The sequence below is a fragment of the Cynocephalus volans genome, chromosome 15 (assembly GCF_027409185.1).
Source record: "Cynocephalus volans isolate mCynVol1 chromosome 15, mCynVol1.pri, whole genome shotgun sequence".
In the NCBI taxonomy this organism is placed as follows: Eukaryota; Metazoa; Chordata; class Mammalia; order Dermoptera; family Cynocephalidae; genus Cynocephalus; species Cynocephalus volans.
This window is the reverse complement of record NC_084474.1, coordinates 56,856,752-56,875,995: the sequence shown is the minus strand read 5'-3', so window position 1 is coordinate 56,875,995 and position 19,244 is coordinate 56,856,752. Positions and strand designations below refer to the sequence as shown.

The 19,244-nt window shown below is 35.5% G+C and overlaps 1 protein-coding gene across 2 annotated transcripts in view; it reads left to right on the top strand.

The window, feature by feature from the left end:
• Positions 1–19,244, top strand: part of VPS13B (vacuolar protein sorting 13 homolog B) — a 794,525-nt gene that overhangs the window by 585,542 nt on the left and 189,739 nt on the right. For both annotated transcript variants that reach the window (XM_063079322.1, XM_063079323.1), the window contains exon 34: positions 1,455–2,142. In XM_063079322.1, coding sequence (XP_062935392.1) covers positions 1,455–2,142 — 688 coding nt within the window. The remainder of the gene's footprint in view (positions 1–1,454; positions 2,143–19,244) is intronic.

Here is a 19,244-nt window from a genome sequence, read left to right as displayed (position 1 = left end):
CATACCATTTACCTAGTAATTCCACTTCTAGAAGCCTGTTTTAAGGAAATATTACTAGATGTATGTTGGCAAAAATTGAAAACTTGAATGTCCAGTTATTTGGGAATGATTGAACAAATTGTTCTTGGCACTAAATGAAATATTATGCAGCTTTTTAAAATTGTATTTAGGAAGAGTATATCAGCATGTCAAGAAAATATGTTACAAATTTGTCTCTACGTTATGTTTGTAACCACGAAATGGGTGCAGGTAGGGAGAACCTATGCATAGGTAGAGAAAAAAGGCAGAAAGGAAGTACACTATAATATTACCATTAATTATATTTGGTGGTAAGATGGGGGTGAGGAGCATTTTGGGTTTTTTTCTCTCTATTTCTATGGATTTTTCTTTAATGATTCTGTAGGACTTCAATGAAAAAGCAAGTGAAATATCCAGATACTGAATAATAAGTTGCAAACTGATTGTTGAGAGATCTGAGAGCTGAAGATCTTGAAGTAATGCTGCCACAGTGATCATAACTGCTGCTGCCGCCAAATTGTTTTTTATTCTCTACATAGGGAGTCATTGGTGGAAAGTTTGAGAACTAGTAGCCTTTATTGCACAAAGGAGAAATCTACCTTTAAGGTCTTTACTTAGTTACTGACTTGATTTTACTTGATCACTTACATTTACTCTTGTTTCAGGTCTCATTGTAGGGGAAAATAAACATCTTTTTTCAGTGGCATGATTTATTTTAGTTTACTTTTCTTTGTTCTTCATAATTTAGGACTACTGACTTTTCTCTCTCTTACTAGCCAAAAACCTATATAGACCAGTTTTATAACAAGGGTAAACAACTTAATATAAACCACTCTGCGTAAAACAGAATTCCCAACCAACAGTAATGATGATTTGGAAACAGTTTATTGTATTACTTAGAAAATCACTGTAAAGAATACTAACTAAAATAATTCTTAAAGAGGTATATTTTGAAATATATGGTACTTTGTATTCATTCACAGAAAGAAACTCTGACACTCAAAAAAATGTATTTTAATAATGGAAATGAGGGCCGAGCCCGTGGCGTACTCGGGAGAGTGCAGCGCTGGGAGCTCAGCGACGCTCCCGCCGCGGGTTCGGATCCTATATAGAAATGGCCGGTGCACTCACTGGCTGAGTGCCGGTCACGAAAAAGACAAAAAAAAAAAAAAAAAAAAAAAAAGAGGTGCAATATAAAAAAAATAAAAATAAAAATAATGGAAATGAACATTAGATGCTTTTTCTCAAGTATTTCCTTGGCATTTTAAGGTGAATTGTTTTTTTGGCATGGGAACCTACTTTGTTTTTATGATTACTATGTTACAAGTTATACTAGACCTGTTTTTTACATTCCCTTTTTAACATGTTTATATAAAATGTTTACATAACATTTGGCAGGTAACTAGTTTAAAATATTTTATTATTTTTCTTTACAGATCTCTAAACAAGAACAGAAAAGAATGGATATGTTTGATGGAGGCATGGCTGAGACCTCATCTCGCTACAGTGGTGCTCAGGACAGTGGAATTGGCAGTGACAGTGTTAAAATAAGAATAGTACAAATAGAGCAGCACAGTGGTGCCAGTCAGCATCGCATTGCTCGTCCCTCACGCCAGTCATCAATTGTAAAAAATCTAAATTTTATTCCCTTTGACATATTTATTACTGCAAGTAGAATCTCACTGATGACCTATTCCTGTATGGCCTTACCCAAATCGAAGTTACAAGAACAGAAGGATAATGAAAAAACAAGTGAGAGTTCATTAAATCTCCCAGAAGCTGATTCAGATGTTGCTAAGCCCAACCAGGCATGTATTTCCACAGTGACAGCAGACGATCTCTTAAGCAACAGTGTTTCTTTTCCTTCAGGGAAAAAAATAGGAGTCCTGTCTCTTGAAAGTCTCCATGCGTCCACAAGGTCATCTGCTAGGCAAGCACTTGGTGTAACTATTGTTCGACAGCCTGGTCGGAGAGGAACCGGTGACTTACAGCTAGAACCTTTTCTGTACTTTATTGTGTCCCAACCTTCCTTGCTTTTGAGTTGTCACCACCGAAAGCAGCGAGTGGAAATATCCATTTTTGATGCTGTGCTTAAAGGGGTAGCCTCTGATTACAAATGTACAGGTAAGAGCCTTCAAACTTACTGGCTAATAATTACTATTATGTAATCAGTGTTATTCCCATAGTTTCAAGATTGATCAAACAGAAAACAGCTGGCAAACCAGACAAGAATTCTTTTCTCTACAGAATATGTAAAGTTCATGTCCCACAGCTGAATCATGTTTAAGTAAATGTTTGAAATGTATTATGGTTTAGCTTTAGTGTTTTTACTGTGCCTCTGAATGTTCTTTTTTTTTTTTTTTGTCAGAAACTGAATGAAACAGGGACTCTTTCTTGGCTATAGAGATGCTTAACAATCTCCAGTGTTTGGGAAGCGTAGCCTTTTTTCATGTTAATGGACCATAGGTGTGCTTTCCATGTTAATACAGCTGTTGAGATTTAAAAAAAAAAAAGAAAAGAAAGATGAAGTTTATTGTTTTTGTATTCTTTTTATCTTGCTACCACAGCATAATATTAAATATAATTGAGAAGGTTTATTAATAAAGTAAGATGTTTTAAAGACTTTTGTATATCTACAATGAAAATATTTATGGATAATGTTAGCTAACTGGCGCTTAGCTGCCCCACTCATATTTTCCTTACAATCAGAGAGCATCCCATATTATTATAATTATATGAAATTTCTGAAGCTTGTTGCCTGTTGAGACTAGGAAAGTGAGCAGGGGTTGACTTTTTTAAAAAGACATATGAGCTGTGAAGTAACAAGGGCCAATGGGGTCAAGAAAGGTATAGTGAGAGACCTTTTCCCTGAGTTAATGTAGAGTTAGAGATTTGGCCGCACAAGACTGGAGAGGGTTGCTGGGTCACCTGAAGTATTCAAAGACTGCCCTAGAAAGATGAGGTATAGTTCAAGCATTTATTGCTATCAAGTGGTCCCATCTAGCAGGTGGAAGCCAGCAGTGAGGCATTTGGAGAATTTGCCTAATCTGGAAGTCAGGCTTATTCATTCTTGGCATTAAGGAGAACAATTTTACACAATAGTATCCTGGAGAGTAGATGGCAGTTGTGGGAATCAAGGAAGATTCAGCACAAGGAAGTAGGATCAAAGGAGCTTTAGGCTTTTGCCAAGGTTTAGTGCAAGTCCCCTGCTTTAGAAAGGGGTAACTGGCCTGTTGCTAAGGAGTAACCTAAGGTTAGTTTACCTAGATTGTTTAATGGCCCTCTCTCCAGTGATGTGCTGGAGCTGGCTGGCTCATACTGGCTTGAGAGACCCAATTTTTAGACTTTCAGGAACTTTGCAAGACAGTACTTAAACTTCTGGTTAAACTTAAATCAGCTATGGTGAGAGTATTTATGCCACAGATATTGGCAAATGCTGTCAGTCAGCTCTCCTACTCTGAGAGCCATTTGTTAAACATTTACCAGCAACCACTGCCTCCCTTCCTCAAATACGTTCTCATTTACTGAGTACCTATGATGTAATAGGTACTTTGAGGGCACTGGAGATGAGGGTGGTGCTGGGGTAGTGGAATATGTTACATGATTCAAGGACTCATGCCTACATACCTGATGCCTGTTTGGGGGTCTCCTTAGCATTGGCCAAAACTAGATGCAGGATTAGGAGAATAAATCTTAATTCCCAGTTATTCCTTAAGTTCATTCAGCTGCAGTGACTTTATATGTGGGTGGCTTCAGTGGCCCCTACTAAAAGATATGGAAAAGACAGAGGAAAATAGGAGGGGTAAGGGGCTGATATGAATAGTTATGACATCATTCCATACTTGCATTGATAGATGTGCAGAAATCACAGAAGATTCATTTTGCTTACTTCAAGCCCAACCTAAGGATACTCTGTATGTGTCCTCAGCCTTTGAAACTGATTGTTAAGCTGAGGCAAGCAAGAGTCCACAGTAATAGAAGAGAACTGCCAATGATGGGGCTTGTTTCAACTTTCCTAAATTGTAAGAGTAGGTCTCCTTCAATCCATTTTATTGATGTACTCCTAAACCATATTTGTTTTAGTCTGTTTAATGTTACTATAACATAACTACCTGAGACTGGGTATTTTATAAAGAAGAGAGGTTTATTCGGCTTACAATTCTGGGACAGCTGCGTCTGGCATGGGCCTCAGGCTGCTTCTACTCATGGCAGAAAGTGGCAGGCAGCTGGTGGGTACAAGTAGATCACATGGCGAGAGGAAGCAAGAGAGAGGAAACAAGAGAGAGAAGGTGCCAGCGTCTTTTTAAGCAACGAGCTCTCGTGGGAACTAATAGAGCAAGAACTCACTCATTAATCCCCCCTCCCCCAGGGAGAGCATTAATCCATTCATGAGGGATCCGCCCCCATGATTCAATCAGTTTCCAACACTGCCACATTGGAGATCAAATTTCCGCATGAGTTTTGGAGGGGACAACACATCCAAACTCCATCAGTGTGTTTATACATTTTTGTCTAAGTCTCTGTTCAGCAAACTTATCAGGGCTCATACCAAAGATGTGCATTTGAATTATAATGAATTCTTAGATTAAAATAATAAATTACTTCTTGTTTAAGGGGGAAGAAAACATGTATGTAAACCAATATGAAACCCAATGTCAGTAGATGAAGCTAGAGTGAAGGAAGGTCATGGGCCAGACTTAGTATGGGGGATACATGTGGGAGGAAAAGGGCTTACATACCTTGTAAGGAGCATCTTCTGCCTAATATTCTTGTGGATGCCTTTCCTTACACAAAATGCATCTACTTGGACACTTACATTATCTCAATGTACATGATTGTGTTTCTTAAAAGTAAATTTACCAATCTGGGGAAATTGTCAGAGACCCAAAAAAGCAAGTAGTTAAAATACAGTAGCTAAAAATAAAATGCAACTAGCATTTATGTAGTGCTCACTCTGTGCCAGGTGTTGTACTAACTGCTCTAAATGCATTATCTCATTTCATCCTAATAACAGCTCTATGGGAAATGTTATATTCCTCTTACAGATGAGGAAACTAGGAAACTAAAGCTTAGAGAAGTAAAGTAACTTGCCCGAGGTCACAGACCTAGCATTAAATGGAGATGTAATTCAAAACCAAGATTTACTGGACTACTTAGTCTGGATTCTCAACTTCTGTGTATTCCTGGAGTGGAGAGAAAGATGTGAATCCGCAGTTCTCTGAGTCAGCTTCCATTTTCCCACTCCAGGCCATGCAAATGGTTCCTCTCTAAGTTTCAACTGATGAATTTGTGTGCAGTCATCCCTCAGTATCCTTGAGGGTGGGTTCCAGGATCCCCCTCAGATACCAAAATCTGTGGGTGCTCAAGTCTCTTATATAAAATGGCATAGTAGTTACATATAACCTACATACATCCTCCCGTATACTTTAAATCATCTCTAGATTACTTCTAATATATAATACAATTTAAATGCTGTGTAAATAGTTTTTATACTGCATTTTTTATTGTTGTGTTATTTTTTATTTTATTTTTTAAAATTTTTTCCAAATATTTGCAATCCGTTTGGGTTGAATTCACCCATGTGGAACTTGTGGATATGGAGGTCTGACTATATGTTAAATATGTTCATGATGTGACTACACAGTACAGCATCTCTTGGTAGTATGACAAATGGGTTCAAATTCTAACTCTGTCAATTACAAGATGTGTACCTATCTCATAGAACAATTATGAAAATGAAAAGAGATAATTCATGAATAATTCTGAAGAACTTAGCATTGAGCCTAGCAAGTTGTAGACCCTGATAAATGTTTGCTGCTACTGCTTTAGTTGTTATTATTGTATCGTATAAGGATTACTAAATTAGGAAATAGAAAACCTGGGATTTTATTACTGGCCCTGCCATTAATTAGAAGAGTGGTCTTAGGCAGTTCACTTCTTTGGGTTTCCATTTCCTTAAAATGTGATGATTATAATAGATATCAACAATGTCTACCTCAGTTCTAAAGTTTTCTGTAATTTGGAATTCATTTCCCCACTCTCATCTTTCCAAAAATACTTAAGTTATACTGCTTTGACCTAAGGGAGTAGACATCTGTAAGCCAGTATTGTTTCTGGTTAAAATTTATTTTGACTTGTTTTGAAGATGCAAATTTTCTTTGATATCTAATAGAGCACTAATTAGTTTATTCATTGTTTTAAATACATAAATTTTATTAAATGTTAATGAAATTATTTTTCAGAAACTGATCAGGGAAATTGGTTTTAAATTGGTCTACTTGAGTGAACTGTCCCAAGTTCCATTACCAATTTGATTATCCATTAGCACTTCCTGTAGCACTTTTTCATCCTGAAGCAAGCCCTGTTCCATGTTCCATTTGAAAGTCCTAAGATAGTAACCTCATGGATAAGAAAAAAAGAGAAAAATATAAATGGCTGTAATTTTAACATTTATGGGGAAGAAAGAAGGGAATAGTAAGGTGGGTGGCTAGCTCCATTTCTGAATTCTCAAATGAAGGAGTTATTGCAGTGTCTTTTAACTGGAGAAACAAAAAGGGATATCATCATGAAGCTAACTTCCTAAGAAAAGTCAAGGAAAAGTTAAAGTCATGTAAGTTAAAAATGAAAGAAGTAACTAACATGTTATGTCTTTCTACAGTGTTCATACTTTCTCTCTGGATAGTAAAATTAATCCATTTCTATAAAAATGGCTTGCCAGCCAATAGCAATTTTAGCACATATGTGCACCTCCAACAATTGCCCCATTTTAACATTTCAGACACAACTGAGGTTGTTATGGAGATACTGGTTTTCTTCTTATTTCGAGAGGACAAAAAGATTTGATTTTAAAAAGGAAAAAAAAAGTTCTAGCACAATGTGGCTTGTACTTATTTCCTATACAAGTCAAAAACCATTACTACATGTGCTCGTGTTCCTTTAATATGGAAATCATATGGAACAAAAAGTAAACAAAATATTTTGTTCATTCTTTAAAAAGGTTTATCAAGTTTAGAGGTTAATTTTTAAAAAAAGTAAAATCATGGTTCTTATATAAATATAAAATGAATATATGTTCAAGATTTCATTTAGTGAATTAATGAGTAGTTAATTTTACTCATTGGTTGGAACGTTACAAAAGAATTCATGCATAGGAGACCTCTAAGACCTGGTCATCTCAGAGATTTTTGATTCTAGAATTCATTAAAGTCCTAAAAAAAAGAGCCACTTGATTATTGACATTATTCATTGTTAAAGCATGGCTCTGGATGATTCTAGAATGATGGAAGTATTTTTAACATCAAATTAGATTAAGAAGATTTGATTTCACTTGACATATTCTGGAAACTGTAATGAAGACCCTGAAACCAAATACTAAAAATCCCTTTATCGTTGTTGGAATATGATGTAATATCTCAAGGTGACTACTTTAAATTAATCAATGTGGTTTTAAAATCACATTTTCTCTTCTGTCTTATGTAATCACCTGACTTACTACTTTAGAATGAACCTCATCCTTATTGTGCTTTCATTTGTGCGTTCAATCTTTGGGAATGGCTATTCATTCATTCAGTTTGAACACCTATTTATCAGACACGTGCGAGATGCTGAGGAACCAGTAATAAATAAGATCCAGTTTCTGCCTTTCAGGTACCTTGCTTCATTTAATAACCATACTTATTATGATTAAATATAAAGGTTTAGCAGAATATGTGTCTTCATGTTATGGAGGGCTGTGAAACACTTAAATCAGTTAAGTAAGATCTGTAACTTCTACTTCTGGAGAAGCAATTTACAAAAGCTAGTATCAGTTGTATGGGATGGTTTAAGGAAAACTGGATACAAAGACTGCTTTTTAAATTTATTATTTTTTATTAGCAGTAAAGTCAGCTGTAGGTGCAATTCAGAATATTTTAAATATTCTATTTATCAATTTGCTTTTTGCCTATATTTCTCCGTAATATAGTTTAAGTGGTTGCTCTGGGATTTCCAGTAAACAAGGGATCTTTAAAAAGTTCTTGGAAAGATTTGTATTATCTTTTAATTACATTTTTCCCATGAACTTTATGAAGTCCCCTTCTGCATGGCCTAATCTTTCACAGTCTACTTAGAGATAATATTTAATCACTTCAAGGAAAATGTGGAAATTTTACTGTCCCCCATTTATGTTGTAATTGTCATAAATACTACATATACATGTATTGGAAACCCTACCATCTAAGATTTTGATCTTTATTTCAATAATCTTATATATTTTAAAAAACTGAAGAGGGAAAATGTAGTCTTTTTATTTTCAGGTATTTACCACGTCTGATACTTTCTTCAGTCCTGAAGTTCCACGTTTCCCCTGGTATATTTTCCTTTAACATTAAGAACTTCCTCTCGCATTATTTATTTATTTTTAAATTTTTAGAGCAGAGCTGCTAGCAGCAAACTCTCTTAGTTTTCCTTCATCTGAGAGTATCAGTTTCCCCCTCTTATTCCTGAAGGATTTTTGCAGGATGTAAAATTCTGGGTTAACACTTCTTTCAGCACTGTGAAGATGTTCCCCTGTTTTCTGTCCTCTGTGATTTCTGATGAGGAATCCACCCATGTTTATGCCAGTCTTTGTTTTCATGTATGTAATGTGTTTTCTCTAGCTGCTTTCAGATTTTTTTTCTTTATCTTTGGTTTTCTGTATGTTGATTATGATATGTCTGGGCATGGTTCTTTGAATTTATCCCATTGGAGGTTCTCTGAGCTTCTTTGTAAATTTATGGTTTCCGGTTTTTGTTTTTGTTTTTTTACCAATTTCAGAACTTTTTGGCCATTATTTCTTCAAATTTTTTTTCTGCATGCATCTCTTTTTTTGTCTCTTTCTGGGACTCTAATGTTAAGCTTTTCAATATTGTCCTGTAGATCCCTGGGACTCTCATTTTTTTTCCCTCTCTGTTCTTCAGATTGGATCATTTCTATTAAACTTTTCAGTTCTTTAATTTCCATTTGCTTCTTTTTTGTAGTTTCTATCTTTGTGTTGAGAACTTCTATATTTTCATTTATTTCAAGTGTGTTTACCTTTACCTCATGAAATATAGTTGTAACAGCTGCTTAAAGTTTGAAATGCCTGTGTCACTGCCACCACAGCAGAGCCATCACACTCCACCTCTACACACACACAGACACTGGGCCCACCCTCAAGGCAAAGCCAGGAGAGGAAAAGGAAAAAGCTGCAGGATTTTCTCCACACTTTTGAAACCAGAGGGGACTTAATTTCCAGACAGGATTTTTGTTGGAAGTTTGGCTGTCCCCTTGCCATCATTGTGCTTCACAACTTAGGGCTCACTCTCAAGTCAAAGTTACAAGAGAAAAGAGAAAAAACAAAAACAAAACAAACTGGGAAAACTGGGAAGCTTACCCCCATATTTACAAATTTGACACCCTTCTCCAATCTGTGTTGTTCTTACTTACTTTTCAGTAAATCTCAGATATTTATTTGCTTTTTGTATTTTTTATAGAGTTTTTAATTGTAACCAGCATGAGATTTAGACTACAGTGAGCTTATTCCAGTTTGGGCTGGTACCAGAAATCCTGAAATTTTAAAATAATAATATTTCCTAGTTCATTAGTCAGGACCTAATTTTCTGAGAAACTTAATACAGGATTTCCTCCAAAAGTGATACTTTTCTATCTTTACATCTGTGAGTACAGATCAGCTAAATATGTAATGAATAATTACTGCTCCCAGGGAGTTGTCAGCATTAACTCTATTCTGCCTGTGTTACACCTAAGCAAAGAACATGCCCAAATACTCAAAGGGTGGCAGTGGTGTTCTCTATATGTGTTCCTTAGGGCTTTCCTTTCATATATTGTAAAATCAAGTTAGAAGCAGAAATGCAGAAATGCTGTGAAATTCATTGCCCCTCTTGTCAACCTGCCTTCCTCAGCACATGTAACTGATATATATATATGTATGTATATAATGTATATATGTATATATGTAATTTAAAAATATATATTTATAATTAAATATATGCATATATTATATATACATATATGTAAAAAATCTAAATTCTATATGAGATTCTACCCAGAATAGATGATAAATAAAATCTCTATATATACCCACATCTATTTTATAAAGCTAAAGTGGAATAAAAATGATGACAATTACTTATGATTTTGAAAGTACTGTTAATAGTGTATAATCCCCAATCTGCATAATTTAGTGATCCTAAATTATGCCATCTGTATCTGTAAGGTATATGTATAGTACTGTTTCACTTCTTAATTTAAAAACTGGTAGATTATTTAAAGACTAAATTTTCAACTTGAATTTCTTTTATGAATATTAATAATCTTCAAATGATTTTACATCTAGCCTAAGTAGATAATACATCTATTAGTTAACAGGTTTCTTTTTAAAATATTAAAATAATGTGACAATAGGCTTTTCTGCTCTTCCCACCTGGAGCAACCTCTAACAGAAATGAGATATTCTGCCAGCACCTTTATGTGTAGCAGCTGTATTATTGGCAGTTCTCATTTAAATAAAGATGTATGTAGTTGTTTTTAACATAATCGTATTAGCTGTGTTTATAAATATTTAAAAATTTGTATTTGCTTTGTTTAAGGTAATGGAGTCCAGATTTGAAATTGCCTCATATCTTGACTATGCAGCCCAAGGCAGCCTCAAAAAGTTGTTTTACTTTTTGTTTGGGGCTTTTTTGTTTGTTTTTGAAGAAATGACTGTGCCATCTGGTCAATTGTGAAGAAGTTGAACAATTCAGAGGGAATTTAACTAACTCCCTACTTCCTTATTATACAGTCAGTCCAGTGTCTTCTTGCTCATTAATTGTGCTAGGACGCAACAAAGAAACCAATTGAAAACAACTGCTTCTGCCCTCTTGTAACTTCTTTACCTGATTGCAACTTTGCAAACATCAGCTAGACTAAAAAAATTTAAAGTTTATTGGAATGTCTCATACTGAAAAAGTAGGTAAAACACTCCTATGTAGGACAGTAACATCCAGGATATCTCTAGTATAGGAAAGTTTCTGCATTTTAAAGTTTTATAAATGCTGCAGATATAACTTAAGGTCCACACACGAGTCAGTCCTGAAATGCTCCATTTGAGGAGCTCCACTGAGAGCTCCAGATTTGGAGTTCTGAGTTCTACTCCCAGTTCTGCTACTTAACCGCTTGTAACCTTGGGCAAGTTATTTAACCTCTGTAAGTCTCAGTTTCCTTATCTGTAATATGGCGATAATATTGGTAGCAACCTCTTAGGATTGTTATGAGGATGAGATGATGTATGTGAAATTCTTAGCTAAGTATATGGCACAGAGCTCAATGAATGTTAATATGATTGTCGTTGCATTTGTCTTCATTGTTAATATCTTTGCCTATTTTAAAATAGTCGTTGTAGCTGGCCAGATAGCTCAGTTGCTGAGGGCATAGTATTATAATACCAAAGTCAAGGGTTCAGATCCCTGTACCAGCCACTTGCCAAAAAAATTAAAAATTAAAAAAAATTAAAAAATTAAATAGTGCTGTAATTTGCCCAAAAGAGATATTAACATTATTTCAGTGCAATCGTATCTATTGTGTAGTTTGAAAATTTTCAGTTACAGTAATGGCTTTTTTACCCTTTCATGAATAGCACTACAGAAAATGTGCCAAAGACATTTGAGTAAACCAACAGTTGAAAATCATAAACCAGCTTCTTACACCTCATCAGTCATATCTTGATTTCATTTAGTTATTGTGACTTTAAGAAAAAGATTAGATTACATGTCTCTTTAGAATTAAAGCTTTTGTTAATGTCCCTGGAAAGGCTTAGAATTAACATGCAACTTTAATGTCATAATGAGCACAATTTGAATATTTATCTGAAAATTTAGCTGCTGGGAACACTTCTTGCTGCTCAGTAATGAAATGCTGGGCACTAGCAAAATAAATCATTACTTTGATAGGAATTAGCAAGTAAGTAGACCTCTTAATGAGAGGCACTCCAGTGCATCACTCAGAGAGAACGGTGGTGAGAAGGTTACATAAGAAAGAGCCCAGACAGTGAGGGGAAGTAATGTTATATGGGGAAGGGCATTAGAACAGAAATCAGAAAACTTGACTTTTAGTTTGGGTACTAATGCCAAAACTTTTTGATGCAAATAACTAAATTTCTTGGTGTTTTAGTTCCTTATCTCTAAAATGGGTATAAAATATCTGGTTTTTATACTTGAATGGTTTCATCTGAACTTGAAATGAGATGGTACTTATGAAATGCCTTGGAAATACGAAGCATTATTCAACTGTAAGTTGGGACTTCTGTAATTATGTAGAAGGGAGAGCTTAATAGACCTTCATTTTTGGACATGAGGAAAAGATTAGTGTCCTGGCCTTTGTGGCACCTGTTTTAATCATCAACATTAACTTAAAATGATCAAAAATGGGGGGAGTCATTTAAAGGCACTGAATTGGCTTATTGTTACAGAACCCAGACTTTGCATGGAGCAGAAAAGAAGTTTAAGTTGGGATTAAGTTGATCTTCTTTGGATATGTGACTGTATTTTTTACTGGACAGCATTCTGTGTTTACTTGGACTGAATTTTAATCAAATGTTATCCTGTAAAATATCTGAAACTCACATTAGAATTTGACATGAAAACAAAAAAGAGATCAAGAACACCACATAAAGCACAGAAAATAAAAGGAATTCACTGAATTTATATTTCACTTTATTATCTGCTGGTTAGCATCATTAAGTAGAAAGATCATACTTCCTTCTAGCAGGATATGGAAGACTTGATTCTAAAAGTCAGAGCCAATGGATGGTCAAACGTCCAAGCGGCCACTTTAATGCCATCCTCTGCCAGTAGCCCTGGAATTTCAAATCAGGAAATCTCTTGCCCTTCCCATCATATCTTAGGGAGATGCAGAGTAGGTGCAGAATAACAGAGCATGGAAAAAAATGTTTATGTATTTAGCCAAATGCCTGGATATTCACGAGGAGATGGTGGCACTTACTTTGCATCCAGAGCAATTTAAAATTGGTTTCTCAGTTAATTTTTCTTTCCTGACATTGAATTATTATTGTGTTTTATGGATCTAGGTTCCTTTACAATTTAATTTTCAGGGTTTATAGAGTCTTCATGGACTACATTTGCTTCTGTGACTACATTAAAAAAAGAAAAAGAACAAGAAGAGAAATACCACATTTTCTCATCCATATGTGGAAGCTAAAAAAGTTGATCTTATAGGAGTAGAGAGTAAAATAGTGGCTACTAGAGACTGGTAAGGGGAGGGAGCAGGGGGAGAAGGCAGCTAATAGAAAATTGTAGAGAGATGGAAAGAATAAGATCTAGTGTTCCATATTGCATACAGGTATTGATAGTCAATGCTGTACCCCATAGACATGTACAATCAATTATTTCAATAAGAAGGTTTTTTTAAATGTTAAAAAAGATCTAGTGTTCTATAGCAAATAGGGAGACTACAGTCAGCAACAAATTACTGTATAACTTCATGAAGCTAGTTGAGAGGACTATGAATATTCCCAACAAAAAGGGGTGAGGAATGTTTGAGGGGATAGATATGCTAAATATCCTGATAAGATCATTGTACACTGTATTAAATGTACCTAAATATCACATTGTACTCCATAAATAATACAATTGTCATGGGTCACTTAAGGAAAAATTAAAGAGTTAAAAAATAAAAGATAGATGAAAAAGATGGTCATTTAAACTACAGATCATAAAATAAAAATAGAAAAATGTAAGAAACCCAGTAAGCTTGTAGCTTTGCCTTTTACATGTCCCATGGTCAGGAGGTGACTGTTCTGATAGTGACCACTCATTGCAGGGGGTTTTACTTCAAGACATTTATCATAGCCAAAACTAAGCACAAGCACGGCTTCTGACAGAGGTTCCTAGGGACCTTTAACAATGTCAGTTTCATAGATAGATGCAAATAGATCTAGTACCATAGGTCCTCCCAAAATGTTTTCCTTTAGATTTTCTACAAACTTGTAGAGTTTGTGTGTTTGTGGCTGGGCATAAGAGGATTAAACTAAAAAACCACCTAGAAACATCTTGTCTCAATGAATTGAAAAAGAAGAAGGGAGAGTAAGGAATCTCTAAGTGCTTGCCTACTACACTGATCCCTCTTTAGGTATTTCTCCCACCCTGCTCTGGTTTGCTGTAAATTCTGCTTGATATTTCTTTAAAAAGAAAGCTCTGTGAAATCGAAGTCCTGATGTACTCATCATATTTATATGTAAATTATTTAAAAGTCTCATTTCAGTCTCTTCTTTGTACAAAGGTTGATATACCCAGACACCTTTGGAAAAGGAGTCACTACTTTAACTTCTAGGTTAGAAATGGAAGGCAGTCTTTTTTGGCTTGCAGATTATTTATTTCCTTGATTCATATGTAGGCCACATATTTCCAAGGGATGGTAAAGGAGGTAAGAATATAATTTTGATAATTATCAGAACCAAAGTGGAGGGAAGTTGTCGGGTCTGTAATTACTTCTCAGCCAGAAGTAATAATAGGGAAGTGAAATACGTTGACTATTATTTCAAGCCTCAGTAATTATTATTATTTTTTAAATTAAATATAAGTAAGCTTACTGGTTTTTAAGACCAGAACTGGGTATAATTTTCACTAATGAGCAAACTTTTTTATTTTTTACCTTTCCTATTTCTCATATTTTAGGTGGGAGATAAAAGAAAATTTTTAAGAATAAAACAAAAAAAACTAGGAAGAATAGACACTTGAAAGGCATACCATACACACATACTCATTTTGTTTAGATTTTGGCTGTAAGAAACAAAATAGTCACTGCTGATTGAACTCCTACCATAACAAGTTCAATACAAATCACCTTAAATAATACATCTAATATAATATTCTCAACAGTCCCACAAATTTCGTTTATTATCCTCATTTTGGAAACAAACAAACGGGACTCAGTGAAGTTAAATTTACCCAGTTAAAGGGACCAGGACTGATACCCTGCCTCCAAAGTTCATGTTCTTTCATTAATACACCCTTTCTCCCATGTTATATTCTCTCATGTAGAACAAAACCTGAGAAACCTCCACAAAAGTAAAGCTGTAGGTCCTGACTTGGTGACAAACTATATCTCAAACCTCTTCTGTAGGACAGTATCATATCACCTGCCGGTTGTCTCTCAAGAGGTCATCAAAAGTCATTTAAATGCTACATGACAGCCCAGTGTATCTCAGGCCAAAGAGAACCAGTCTCTCTAAGCAGCCATAGACACCAACTTTTTTCTATGGCAACCTGGGACAGGCCTGAACTCATTAGCTGTGTGTGGGGCTACTGCTAAGCTACGGTTCTTGTCATTCTTTTAATCCTGTTCATGACGCCAATTGTCTTGCTGCATGACCACACTAGTCGTCGGGCTCTTTTTCCTGCCAGTGATCCTGTACCAACTGGGCCAATTGTTGAGCTAGGGCTGGGTCTGGAGCTCCCAGACCCCTCAAGCCCATTCACAGACTGGGTCACAAACCCGTCATACACCAGGCTGGGTCACCAGACCCTTCACATGCAGGTCTGTGAGCTAGGTAACTGGCCAAAAGGTCCTTGGAGCCATAGGTTGGAGAGCATGGCCGCACAGGGCAGATGCCCAAAGCAGACGCCTGCCCGCCTGCTTCACTAAAACTCCTCTCTACCCTCCCTCCCTCTCTCCCTCCCTCCCTCCCTCTCTCTCTCTCTTTTTCTCTCTCTCTCTCTCTCTCTACCTCTGTCTTTTCTCTCTATCTCTGTCTGTCTCTCTTTCTCTGAAGAAAACAAGAATAGTAACAAAACTAAAAAGATACATTGGCACGCACGTGCACACTAACTCCACGCACACACACACACACACACACACACACACACACACACACACACACACAATTTGCTTACAAAGGATGCTGAACCACACCCAACTGGACCCTAGGCGAGGACCCTGACCAAACTATTCTATTTTCCCAACACTGTGGTAGACTAGAGTATGCTTGTAACCCCATAATAACAAGTCATTGAAGATTTCACAAAAAAGGTGATGAAATATATAGTTTGTTTTTTTTTAAAAACAATTATGGTAGGTTCTCTGGACTTTCTGGAAATGATAAAATGGAGGCAGAAGTAAATCTTGAGGCTGTTTGCAATGCTACATCACACAGCGTTTGGCTTACTATACTTTTGAGGAATTTGTGATGTTTTTATCATACATAGTATCAGAAAAGTTAATGCAATGCAATATAACATCAAAGCGAAAAGTTATTGAAATTTGAATCTACAGTAATAGTAGTTTGGAAAAACATTAATTTTATATATCATCAGTAATGCTAACAGCGTTAATAACACTGGGAATTAAAGCATAGTGTAATTTCAGAAGTTGATAATATTGAGCAAGATTTTGTTACCCAGGATTGCAAGCAGCAACAGGATCAGATTAATACAGTGAGAAGCTAATATCAGATATAGGATGACAGACTGTTTGCTTACTGAAGAAAACATGGTTAAAATGAGGCACACTAGAACACAATTAATCAAAAGTTTATTTTTCAGGGCTCATCCCCCAAATTTTAACTAGACTTTTTTCAGTAGCACACGTTTATAAGAACTTTCCACTATAGGGAAATTTAGTGTTCTTGACAGTGCTTCATATTTGTTAGCACTCCTAGCCACAGAAACATAAAAGACAACAGTATAAGGACATTGAGTCAAGGGAACCAAAACATTGTTGTAGCTATAGTTACCTGCATCTCCCACAACAACAAAAAATTTTCCTGAAACTACTAGGGAAAGTAACTATGGACTAACTTCTCTTCCTGCCATTCCTTAATTAATTCATTTGCAGAGATGCCATTAAGCCAAGAGGAAGCAGAAAGTGGCATAGATTATAACTCCACTGTTAACCTATGGCTGATAAAAAAATATCCCTTTATATATATATTTTTTGATCATTTATTCATTTGTAAATTTGCATAGTTTTGGGGGGGCGAGGGTGGTATGGGGATTTGAACCCTTGACCTTGGTGTTACCAAAAGTATCCCTTTAGAAAAGAGGGGAGAGTGAGGAGGATAATGATGTCGGTTTAGAGTCTCACTCTAGTCCTCTTTATAATAAGTATTTAACTTTGAAATAAACAAATTTTTATGGCACTTCAATATTCATCAACCACACAACCTGTATTTTTCTGGATGGTCCTAATTTCTGTTACTCTGTTTTTATCAACTCTATAAATTCAGGCATACTTTTAAAATGAATTGTCCTAATTTTTGTTGTGAAAAGTCATTAAAATTTTTGGCTTCCTTGGATAGATTTCCTAGACTTTTACAGTTGCTTTAATTCCCAGTTTCTCTTCTTCTTTCTACTGTTGTCAGTTGGTTTATTTTATCTCCTATTAAGTCATTTCCCCCTGTAATTGCTAAGGGCTGATACCTAGACTGAGTGCCAGATGGCCAGGCCCTCTAACTTGTACCAAAAAAGAGGCACCTATACAGAACTGACCTCACCTACCTAGAAAACTCTCATTTTCATTATCAAAATTTGCTGTTCCCCCAGTTTATACTCTGAGGAAAGGACATCAAATATCCATTGAAGTGCCTTTTTCTTACCCCTTTATTTTAATTTTTGTAAATGCTTGGTAAATAGCCCCATTTTGTCTTCAGGCGTGAATAATTTATAGGTCCATATATCATCATATGCTTAGAACCATCCTAAAAGATGAACATCCTCCAGCACCTAAAAAAATTATGTATGTGTATATGTGCCTCCATTTTATCGCTTCAGAAAGTCCAGAGGACCTACTATGATTTTTTTAAAAAAGAGAAATAACAGACTATCGGGCCGACCCCGTGGCTCACTGGGGAGAGTGTGGCGCTGGGAGCGCAGTAGCGCTCCCGCCGCGGGTTCGGATCCTATATAGGGATGGCCGGTTCGCTCACTGGCTGAGCGCGGTCACGAAAAAAAAAAGAAAGAAAGAAATAACAGACTATATATTTCATTAACTTTTTCGTGAAATCTTCAATGACTTGTTATTATGGATTACAAGCATAATCTAGTCTACCACAGCTAATGAGTTCAGGCCTGCCCCAGATTGTCATAGAACCACGGTGGTGTCTATGGCTGCTTAGAGAGACTGGTTCTCTTTGGCCTGAGGTATGTTGGGAATAAACAACTACAAGTTAATTTGCTAGATCAAATGATATACACTTTTTAAATCTGTTATAGATTATAAAATTACCCTTCAGAAAGGCCTACCACTATTGGATGATGGTGAACCTGTCATCAAAAGCCACTAACACAGGCATTACCAGTTTTTTTAGTTGTAGCGTATGTAGGTGAAAAATTCTACCTTATTTTAAAAGATTTGGGTTTTTTTTGATTATTGCTAAGATTTAATATCTTTTAATATTTATGTTTTTAAGTGTTTATATATCATTTGTTTTTATTTATAAATTGTTTTGTTTATTAATTTTCTTTATTTATTAATTGCTTATTTTATCCTCTGATTTTTCGACTGGTATCTATGTTGACTATACTGATTGCGTAAACTCTCTGTATATTACTGTCACTGTCACATACATTGCAATTTTGTCTTTCTTTGTTATTTGACCTTTTACTCTATTCATGGTAGCCTTTGACAAAAGTTTTATATTGTTATATATGTCAGTCTTATATATTTTGTAGTTTTGATGTCTTAGCGTTGGTGATATACAATATGATAGTTACTGTACTTACATTCCTTAGTATACATTATTTTGTTATTTAGAATCCCTATCCCTAGAAAAGTATAGAAAATGGATTGTATTTTTAAAATGCCACAAGGATAACTGTTCTTCCAACTCCATACGTTTGAATATGCAGTTTCTATAACTTGTTTTACTTATCTTCCTGTTTTACTTGCCAGTTTTTTACACATTATATTGTATATCTACATCAATTTAATTCATTTCTGTTCACTATTTTGTTATATCACTTACATCTGTTTTCTCTTTTAGATATTGATCTCTCTCTAGATTGTATTCTCTTCAAAATGAAGAATTGAGTTTCCTCGTATAGATCTAGCACAGTACCACTTACTTGATAATAATCATTTTTGGTGATAGCTACATAGGTGAGACCCTAGAAATAGTTTACATAGCTCCTACAAAATGATTATAGATCCTGTGAGCCACAGGATCCTGTCATCCTTTCACCAGACTTGGCCATTATATTTAAAAGAGAGAATAG